Below are 10834 nucleotides of genomic sequence, written 5' to 3'. Positions count from 1 at the left end.
CTAACCCTAACCCTAACCCTAACCCTAACCCTAACCCTAACCCTAACCCTAACCCTAACCCTAACCCTAACCCTAACCCTAACCCTAACCCTAACCCTAACCCTAACCCTAACCCTAACCCTAACCCTAACCCTAACCCTAACCCTAACCCTGAGCTGTGTGTTGCTCTCGAACAGTGCATTGCTCTCGAGCTGTGCACTGCTCAGATTGTGTTGCTCCAGCTGTGAGTGCGTTGCTCTCAAACAGTGTGTTGTTCTCGAGCAGTGCGTTGCTCTTGAGCTGTGTGTTGCTCTTGAGCTGTGTGTTGCTCTCGAACAGTGCATTGCTCTCGAGCTGTGCACTGCTCAGATTGTGTTGCTCCAGCAGAGTGTGCGTTGCTCCAGCTGTGAGTGCATTGCTCCAGCTGTGAGTGCGTTGCTCCAGCTGTGCGTTGCTCAATTTGCGCTGCTCCAGCGAAAATAAATTTGTTTGCGTTGCAGCACTTGAGCAGTGTAAATTTCGAGTGCATTGGGGGTCAATGCAGTCGCGTGAATTTCGAATTTGGCGGAGCGCAATTGTGCGTTGCCCGCAAGCAAGACACACCGGCTAGGGCTAGGGCATTGTTCCAAGTGTAGATGGTGTCAAGGAACAGAGGGTTCCAGACATGCCAGTTTTTGTTACTGAGCTTCAGGGTGACTGCTATGGTAGTTGAGAACCATCTGAGTAGTCCCAAGAAGTCATTGCATTTGGAGGGTTTCTTGTATTCATTGGGTTTGTTAACTTGGCAGCTCATAGCCATGAGCATTGCTTGCATGGTTCTTCTGTCCATAATCTCAATCTCTTCTTCTGTGAGTTGGTTGAAGGGAGTTGGACTGTTCTCATCTTCAGGATTCCAAAGAGATAGGCTCTTGGGTCCAACAATCATTTGAGTGGGCAAGGTGGTGTCAATGGCAGGTAAGTTTGGTTCATTTTCATTGCTTTGTTCGCCTCTGGAGGGTGGCCTTGAATCAGTCGGATTCATCTTTTGTTTTGTTCGAGTAAGTAGGTTGATTGGGTCTTGTCTGTCTATCGTTTGTCGAGGTCGGAGTGATTTTGTCAGTTTTGGGATTCTTGAGATATCGAGTTGCTTTTGTTTAGTCGGGGGCGGTGTGGTTGTGATTGGTGTTGCCTCATCGATTAGAGCATTCAGACTAGTGAACCTGTCATGTACAGTCTAAAGGAGAGGTCAAAGGTAGTCAGGGAAAAGGAAATCAAAGGGAATCGTGGGAATGAGAAATAAGCAGACAAATTGGGGTTGATGTGTCAAAATCTCAAAGTGTGCGAGTGTTAGATCAGGTTTGAAATTGGGGTACTGCATCAAAAAAAGAGCATGGTACCCCAGTTGATGTGTCAAAATGTCAACACATGTCGCTCAAGCTGTTGAATGCTGTTGCTCAAACTGTCTGTTGCTCACACTGTAATTGTGTTGGCTGTGTGTGGTTTAGCAGAGTGTGCACTGTGTGTTGCTGCTGTGCGCTGTCGAGCAGAGTGTGAGTGTGTGCTGTGTGTTGTGTGTTGTGCATTGTGGATTGCTCAAGTGGTATGTTGTGAGTGTATTTCGAATGGTGAGTAGTCCGTTGTGAGTGTGTGAGTGAATTTCGAATTGTGAGTGGTCCGTTGTGAGTGTATTTCGAGTTGTGAGTAGTCTGTTGAGGATTGTCTGTTGTGAGTGTGTTGTAAATTCGTGTCTGTCCATTGTCCAGCCAAAAGGAGCTAGATGGTTGATTTTCAATGGACAGGGTCGCGTAAATGAGAGACACATGGAAAAAGGGAATGCATTGCTCTGCCAAATTGGAAAATGCACTGCTCCTTGACATGACTGGATTTTGGCAATTTTTCACGACGAAAAAGGCGATTTGGTGGGAGGCGAAAATGCACTGCACTAGAGCAACGCACGGTGCCCTAGGGCTAGGGTATTGTCGGCCAGAACATAAAGTGTCGGCTGGAAAATGAAGCAGTTCTGAAATCCAAACCACCTGTTCTGGAATCCGAACCACCTTGTAGCTCCACCATCTTTGACACTCTCATCACACAATCAAAGTAAATACAGTCATTATTGACACTGTGGGTTCATGCAAAACAAGCTGTGTGTCATGGGCCTGAATGCTCAAGAAGCAGGAGGGTCACTGGTTCATATGGAAGGGGCACAGGTATCAGAGATCTAGTCAATACCAGTAGAGAGCATGGTCATAGTGCAGTCTCCATGGAGACCATGGACTCCTATGGACTCACATGCAAAGGAGGACCGAGCCATATGCATGGAGGGCCAGGCACAGCCACAAAGAGGACCAAGCTCAAGGAGCATGCAGATGGTTACCACTCAGGGGCTTGAGAGACAAGAGTCAAAGGAACTGTCACCAGTCAAAGGAGAAGGAGCAGTGTATAGGGAACCAGCAAGCAGGTCCTGAGGAGGAGGAGCAGTGTCGAAGTAGTCAACACCACTCAGGAGGCACAGGGGTGCCAAACAAGCAGGATAGCAAGGAGGAGGAGCAGTGTCGAAGGAGTCGACACAGAGGCACAGGGGTGCCAAGCAAGCAGCTGTGAAGAGGTATATAACCATACCTTCTCATCATCAAAGGTCAAGTGGATCCTCATCCACTCTACACCCATCATAACTAGTTATCACTTCAGCATAAGTATATATTAGTTTCAGTCAGCATAGCAGCAATCTATCAAGGTTGCTCCTCATCATAGTGCATGTGTTGTATCACCACTACCTGATGTCTGAAGGTGGCCCATAGCAGGTCAGCAGTCCAGATCAAGATAGAACCGAAGGCAGTAGTCCACTGTGGTCTGGGGATCACCTCAAGCATCAGTTAACACACTGGACACTTGTGTTGATGCCACCAACCTTATCACCAACACCATCAACCTCATCAATCATCAACACTCACACCAGACCTTGGTGTCATCATAACCTATGTATTGATATTGATTGTGCTGAGCTACCCCTGAATGGAGTGTCCACAGAGGTCAGCTGAAACCTATGATAGTATATACAATGAATGCCACCTGCTGTCATCGCACAACTTGATAGTCACTGAGTGACTAGCTCATCAAGACTGATACCAAGACAATAGCTGTTGCACAGTTTGATAGTCACCAAGTATCTCGACAGACCGACCTGGGTTTCAGGTGCGAGACCCCTGACACTGTGCAGGAAAAGTGGAGGCATTTGCATGAGTACATCATGTGCCACATCATGTGCAACATCACATGAGTGAAGACTCAGGTCCAATTCTGAAAACTCTGCTGCAACTGTCCAGCTGAAGCAGTGTTTTCAAAAATTAGAGTATTTTCCAAAATGGCAGAGCTTACATAAGAAATGAATATTCAACACATGTGAAAACTCAAAAAAAAACATGAGTTTCCAAAAAGAAAAAAAAAAGTGAAACACCCTTGTCTTGAATTTTGAAATGGACTGTCTTCAAAATTGAAATGGACTGTCTTCAAAATTAAATTGGACCGTCTTCCAGGAGGGCATGACGCATCTGCCCCACAGCCAGATGCCCCTAGAAACCCTTTACCCTTTCTGCCCTTCTTGGACCTCTTGGTGGTCTCGCTTGCGCCAGTTTGAGGTTCGTTTTCTTCTACCATGGTTGGGATTCGATTAGCTCAGTCAATAGAGCTTCAGACTCTTAAACAATTGAAGGTAACAAAGTATAATACTCTGTCCTGGAGTCACAATCAGGCTCCTTTACCACAGATGTATGACTTTTTGAATGCTTAACATTCCTGTGAGAGAGTGTGACTACATGAGCTCATATATATACCTTAACACCGTCTCTGAACATGTTGGACTGGTATGAGTTGGGCGCTTCCTGCAGTGCTCCTGAGTTGTTACCTCCTGTAGTGCTCCCGAGTCATTGCCATAGCAACCCTTATGCACTTCATTGTGCACATCGCTTATGCACGATCTCGGTTCCTCGGTGTCTCGTTTAAACCTCATGAATCCCGTTTGGAATGCCGACGTATCTTCAACTTCAATTCATCACCCTTCAACTCAATCTGCGTGCTCTTTAGGATGATGTCTAAAACTTGCTCCGGGATAAATCCTCTACAGTTGCTGGCGGCGTCATTCTCAATTTCAAATAGTGGCACGCTTTGGAAGCGAAGCTATCGTAACACTGCTAGTATTACAGCGGTCTTTGATGAATGAAAGTACAGTGACATAATACATGAGAGAGCGATGAATGGTCTCTATTGACGGCCCTTACCGAGCCTCTTTATCCTCCCAGCCAGGGCTGAGATCACGCCGCCACCGATGCCGAAGCCCTTCTCTGTGAAGTACCAGTAAGCAACGTATGCAAGGAAGAGTTGGCCGATCGTAAAGCCAGTCACGATGCCGACTCCCTTCCAGCGGAACTGCCATGTAGCGCCAAGTGTGGCTGCGAACTGATCACCGACTTGGAACTGGCAGAACTCGCAGTTGTTGCTGGCATCCGGGTTCAGTAGCTGACCACCAACCGACTGAGCCCACTGAAGAGCATACTGACCACACGTTTGGCCGTTAGGTGGGTTGAACACAGCCAGGTCTTCTTGTCGGCAACGGACGGGCAGGTCGTGTAGGATGTTGCCGACCATGGAGCGAACGTACCAGTAGAGCGGGTTGGCGTAAATGAGTCCAGACCAGGGAGCAGGCAGTGTCGCCTTTGGCTTGATGACGCCGTTGACGATGGCCACGAACGGCAGTAAGAATGGCAACAAGTTGGCAGCTGTCACGGGTGTAGGGCAAGCTGCAGCTAACGCCAACGAGAAGAACATCTCGTAGCAGGTCACGAGGAAGATCATCAAGTACCACATGCCTGCCACCGTCGACCTCTGCGGACCAAAGGGCAGGAAGAACGATGGCAGGAAGAAGAGCACTGATGCAGCCAAAGCGATCGGAATCGAAACAACAACGAAGGCAGTCATAAATGCAATCCAGGAGTAAGTCTTGGAAGGTCCCTCACGCACCGTGAAGGTGATACGCATCTCCCAAAACTTAGAGATGATGGAGTTGACCGTAGCAGGGAAGTTGAGGATGACCAAGAAGACCACAAACACTCGGTACTGCAGATCGGTGACCGAGTTTCCGAGGCCATAGAAGCCTCCTCCTGCTGCGAAACCAGTGACGATGTTGCTAAAGAGAATTCCATACGCAAAAGGAGCATCTCTCCACAGATCACGGAACTGTCGCTTGGTGCATTCGACGATTTGGGCCTTCAGAGTTGCAGAAAACTCCTGATTGGACCGTGAATCTTCAACAGTAGGTCGACTAGCACGTTCGGCATTGATGGCATCAACTTCATCACGAAGTGCTCTAGCTTCAGGTGAAGCCTTCCAGCGCTCTGACCAGGGTCTGTCGGACTTCTGTGCAACGATCTCAAGCATGTACTCAGCCACGTTGGTGGTGGGGGGACAAGCAGGAGCACCATTGCGTTCGAAGTACTCGCGGACCTTGTCTGAGCCCTTGCCTTGCTCGTGGCCAATGCTTCCGAAATACGAGGTCTTCCCACCTGGCTGCAACAGCAAGAGATTGTCGAAGGACTCGAAAAGAAGTGCGCTGGGCTGGTGGATGGTGCAGAGGATAGCTTGGCCTTCGCTGGCCAGGCGACGAATAAGACGAACAATCGAGGCAGCGCCAGCTGAATCCAGACCAGACGTAGGCTCGTCGAGGAAGAGAAGCAGGTCAGGCTTAGCAGCAAGCTCGACGGCAATGGTCACACGCTTCCTACGCTCGACACCAAGACCAAACCCGGGGACGCCGATAAGGGCATCCTGTAGATCTTCAAGCTCTAGGAGCTCAATGGCACGCTGAGCATCAGCGAGCTTCTCCTTGCGAGAAACCTCGGCTGGTTGACGAAGCAGAGCGGAGAATTCAATAGCCTCTCGGACTGTCTGCGAGGCGAGATGGATATCGCCTTGTAGCACGAAGCCAGTCCCTCTTTGGAAGCCAGGGCCAAGAGGCTTGCCATCAACGAGGATGTCACCAGAGAGGCTCCCTGCAATGCCTCGCTGCGAAAGGGCAGTGAGCAAGGTCGTCTTACCAGCCCCAGAGGCACCCATGAGAGCGGTAATGGTTCCTGGCTTGACGTAACCTGTGATATCGTCGAGAAGCTTGCGTCCAGTTGGGAGAGTAAGCGAGACACCTTTCCAAGTGAAGATAGCCTTCTTGTCAAGTTCTTCGACCGTCTTGACGGCCGTCTTGTTGGCCGAGGCTGCAGGTGAGTTGGCGCGGGTGATACTGCCATTGGAGTCGTCGCTGGAAGAAGCTGCTACAACAGGCTTTTCCTCCACGTCGTCCTTGACAGGCGAGTTTGCGAGCCTGGCCTTCGCAGCCTTGGTCTTGGCAAACACAGTCACTCCTCCTCCAGCTCCTCCAAAGTTCATGATTTCGGCTCCAATAATGGTCGGAATGAGGTAGGCAACCGAGAAGGCAATAAGAACACCAACGTTGCGGCCGATATTGGAGCGTGAGTATCCGAAGGTGGTCGAGAGGTAGTCAGCGCTGGGCACCACAATAGAGCCGGGGACGCCGCCAGTGAGGGAGCAGGTCTGGAAGGCTGCATCTCGGACTTGACCAAAAGGTACAATCTGAGAAGGCGAGCAGTCGATGTCGTAATTGAGCTCGTTAGCCAAGAAGCCTTCGAAGGCATAGGAGATGGGCTGGGCATAATTGAGCCAGATCATCCAATTCATCTGCGGCCTACGAAGGACATAGCCGACCCAGATGATGAGAACATTGAGAGCAAGCACCGAGAATCGAATGGCCTCGTTGAAGCCAGGCGAGAAGGCAGCACACATGCGGTAGAGGGCAGTTAAACTGTACGACGAGAGGAAGCAGTAGACGTAGAAGATCCAGAAGGCGCCAGCGTCTCTCCTGAGGTTGGCGAGGAAGTAGATGATAATGGACGAGAGGAAGCACTGGACCAACAGGAATGGGATGTCGACGAGAGCTCGTGCCAGGACGACGGCCGATGGACGGTAAAAGGCGAATTGCCTATGCCTGCTGAGCATGGGTCGGCCAGCAACAGCCTCGAACGACTCCGAGAGCTGGAGCCATCCGTTGAAGAGACATGCAAAGAGGAGGATACCTCCACGCGTGAAGACACCCTGCGAATCGAAGGGCTGGTTGTAGAAGAGGGACGAGATCATGAACGAGACCGAGATGATGGTGAAGAGCTTGACGTAGAGGTCGCCTCTAGCACCCCACTTGATAAGGAGCTGGCGCCAAATGCAGCTGAGAATCTGGTCCCAGAAGCTAACGGTGTAGCTAGAGCCCTTGTTGACACCTTTTCGTTTCTCGGACCTGACGGTCTGCTTGAGGCGGTCGGCCTGCTCGGCCTGAGCCAGGTGCTCTTCGTACGACTCCATTTCTGCTTCAAGCTGGCGATGGAGGTTGCTCTGTCTCCAGGCTCGCTCACGATCTTCAGCCGTCTTGGGTGCGCAAGCCTCCATACCGGGTCGGAAAAGGACCTGGTTGACGTCGGTGAGGGAAGTGACGAAGTCAGCGGTGGTCTGACGATCGGGCGTGTCGTAGCCGAGCTCGTAGAAGTAGGATCGAGCCAGCTTGCGAGGACCATAGTAGATGCAACGACCCTGGTCGATGACAGCGACGCGATCAAAAAGGTCAAAGATGCTCTCCGAGACCTGGTAGAGGGTAGCGATGGTCGAACGTTGTGCAAGGTCGGTGATGATACGGAGAGACCTTGCATAGTCGAGAGCAGTGCTGGCATCGAGGCCTCGAGTGGAGTTGTCCCATGCAATCACGCTAGCACGTGTAGCTAGAGCCTCTGAGATCGTAGTCCTCTTCCTTTCACCACCCGACACTCCACGTACAGCTTGGTCACCGACAATGGTGTCACGTACGTGAGTCATAGCAAACATCTTGAGCATGACATCGATACATGTCTCGATGAATTGCTGGCGAGACTCTGCTTGTAGCCTACGAGAGCGGTGGGGTACCTTGTTGCGTAGAGCGAATTCGAGGGTTTGACCAACTGTGAGCGTTGGGAAGTGAGTGTCCTCTTCATCGACAAAGACAACTTCGCCTCTATATTTGCGGTTGATGTCGTGAGCTGAGAAGCCGCCGTAGAGGATCTTGCCGGATGGAGAGACATTTGTGTGATTCTTGGAGGTAATAGCACGGAGGGCGGTGGAGCAGCCTGATCCTGGACGGCCGAGAACGAGAAGCATCTCGCCTGGTTTGAGGATACCGCTGGATTTGTGGAGAAGGGTGGTGGTAGGCATGTTGCGAGGAGTGAAAAGCTTCTTGAGTGGTGGGACAAGAGTAGTGAGGACTCCGATAGGATCTCTGCAAGCTGTGTTTGCGATTGCGACAGGAAGGGTCTTGACAAAGATACCTCCGCCTCCCGAGCCGGAAGCGGTGATGGAGATGTCCCTCCAGAGCATGCCAACAGGCTTGCCACTGTCGATGCCTTCTTCCTTGGCTTGAGCGTTGCGAGTGAGCATCCACTTGCCAAGATCAAAGTCGTTCTCGTAGGTCTCGCCGGAGGAAGCGGCCTCGATGTCGAGTTCGTTTTCGTTGATCTTTGGCTGCTTGTTGCAGTTGCCGCCACTAAGAGCACGACCGATGGCTGAGCCTCCACGCAGACCGGATGAAGATGGACCGGCATGGTTGCTTTTTGCTGAGCTACGTGAGGATTGTCTAGCGAGCTGGAAGTCTTGGAGGGCCTGGTTGACGTTGACAGGCTCGCCTCGTTCTGGTTCGCCCCAAGTGCCGTCGTCGGGAGGGTGAGCAAGAGATGTATGGTTGGAGGTGTCGGTCTCAGGCGCGCTAGATGCCTGCTGCGAGGCGGACGACTGCATCGCTGCTACACGAAAATGGTATCCTTTTTCGGCGAAGAGAGAGGTACACTACTTGATAGGGAGAATAGTCGGGGTGATTTGAGATAACAAGGATGTAGCTGGCAAGGGTTACCAGGGTATATAAGTCTGAAGGAAAAAGAAGTTGCACCTCTAACTCCGACCTTGACCTTTTAGACCTGTGACGACGTCAAAAGGTGAAGGAGCAACAAGGGGCAAGGAAGATTATTTTTTGAGTTGGCCGGATTGTGCAAGCAATTTTGCCTCACGGGGTTTGTGTTATCGGCAAAGCAAATTTTGCCCGCTTTTGTGCCTGTCAGAACCGAGCAGCCGCCGTTCCGACCAAAAAGGCCAAACAAACAAACAAAATTAATATAAAATTCCACCCACTGAGGCTGTCACAGATCACAGCTCAAAGGAGATCACGTGGTGGAGAGTCACTCCATTCCTCCGTGGATGACTTTGTCTGTCCTTTGCCAAGCCCTAGCTTTCCAAGCTGAGCAACCATGTTAAGCTCGGACAATGGTCTGTCTCCGTAGCCTGTACTAGCCTGAGTGAAGTTTCCAGCGACTCGGTTACTAAAGTGGTGGCACACGGTCACAATCTTTCTCCGTGGAGTTAGTTGATTGCTGGAGCGAGTCACATCGGATATTATGGCAGGGCTAGTGTGGAGCGTGGCTTTGCGATGCAACTGAGCTGAGAGCGCCACAAAAGCAGGTTGGTTAGAATCAACAAGAAGCAGCGAAGGAGGGACTGTGTGTATGATAGAGCATGCAAGATCTGCATGAAGCAAGCGTAACCTTTGGTGGAAATGTTTTGTCAGTTGCTGCAAGTCAGCTTGCAGAGAGCGCCTTCCTCCTCGAACTCGTCGGCAATGCAAACAACTCAACGTAAAGCTCGACTCACTTGCTTCCTTCTTAACGCTACTCACAACCTTCTTCGGGGTTTAGTAATGAGATTGATAGCCCCGAGTCCACCAGCCCTTTATCCTCCACCTCCATTTGCGATGCCGATTATCTTGGCTGTAGGATGCACAGTACACATTTGTGATTGCTTACTGCTGCCGTGGCTTTCTTTTCTACCTCCATCGGAAGTCTCGATAATATCTCCAAGTTTCGATCACTCCCCAAGCACATTGACAAAGCTATGTGCTCTTTCCTTCCGAATCAGAGCTTGAACAACAAGTTTGAGACGTTTCGGCATGCTTGTTACCTCTCATACGCATGCCGACAGAGCGAAGTTCTCGTCTTCATCAGAAACAAGTTCTCTTTTCTTACCCGAACAACGTCGTCCCAGGTCGCAGTCGACAAAAAGCGACATGGTCCAAGCGATCGTGATTCTTTTCAGCAGCTCAGCCGATAGTGAATTTGTTTGAGTTGAAAGACAAGTTAACATGGAAGCGAACAATTGCACCACCCATCTGCAGCATTGGTAAAGAGACAGGCAGCCTGTTACGTTATTACGTGCGCAGGCTGTATGCGCGGTGTAATGGTGTAACTAGATGGATTGCGAGAAGGAGGAGATCTAGATGGAAGCTGGTTTAAGTACTATTCTTCCGTACAAACAAGATCGTAAGAGCAAAGATTTGCAAGCTAGGTATCGAACCTTGATGCAAGGCATCGAACTTTCCTGCGCGACGAGTATTCGCGCGAGAGGCTATCAGTTGAGCATTCTCGTACGGCTAGTATTCGCGCGAGAGGTCAGGTGTGACACAGCCTCTTTTGCTCGAGTCCAAGATCGCCGATTTCGATCACGGCCTCGCTAGCGGATCAGATGGATGACATCGCTTAGTCAACTCCGCTCAATTTACCGACCGCTTACCCCGAGTTGTGAACTGCAGTTCGCAGTCATGCTCATTACCTCGGTCATCTCAGCACACTCGCTCTTGGCTGAGCAGCCTTCGGCAATCTCCTACCATGAGCTCGGAACTGCATCCATCTCCCAACTTCTCACGTCTTGATTTTACACCGAATCTGGACTCAATCGCATCCTCACATAGCACCTTGTC

At 50.6% G+C, this 10834-nt stretch overlaps 2 protein-coding genes across 2 annotated transcripts; both read right to left on the bottom strand.

Annotated features, from left to right (window-relative positions):
- Positions 1-4218: 4218 nt before the first annotated feature.
- On the bottom strand, positions 4219-8829 carry UHO2_05885 (uncharacterized protein; the record flags this gene model as incomplete). The annotated part of the gene is made up of 1 exon (XM_041558784.1): positions 4219-8829. The coding sequence occupies one exon, from the start codon at positions 8827-8829 to the stop codon at positions 4219-4221; it is 4611 nt and encodes a 1536-aa protein (XP_041414718.1).
- A 409-nt stretch (positions 8830-9238) lies between these two features.
- On the bottom strand, positions 9239-9827 carry UHO2_05884 (uncharacterized protein; the record flags this gene model as incomplete). Its single annotated transcript, XM_041558783.1, has 2 exons — positions 9239-9579; positions 9758-9827. The coding sequence occupies 2 exons, from the start codon at positions 9825-9827 to the stop codon at positions 9239-9241; spliced, it is 411 nt and encodes a 136-aa protein (XP_041414717.1).
- Positions 9828-10834: the final 1007 nt, after the last annotated feature.

The sequence above is a fragment of the Ustilago hordei genome, assembly GCF_900519145.1.
Source record: "Ustilago hordei strain Uho2 genome assembly, contig: UHO2_contig_15, whole genome shotgun sequence".
NCBI lineage: Eukaryota > Fungi > Basidiomycota > Ustilaginomycetes > Ustilaginales > Ustilaginaceae > Ustilago > Ustilago hordei.
The sequence above is the reverse complement of the archived record's forward strand: the minus strand, read 5'-3'. Positions and strand labels throughout refer to the sequence as shown.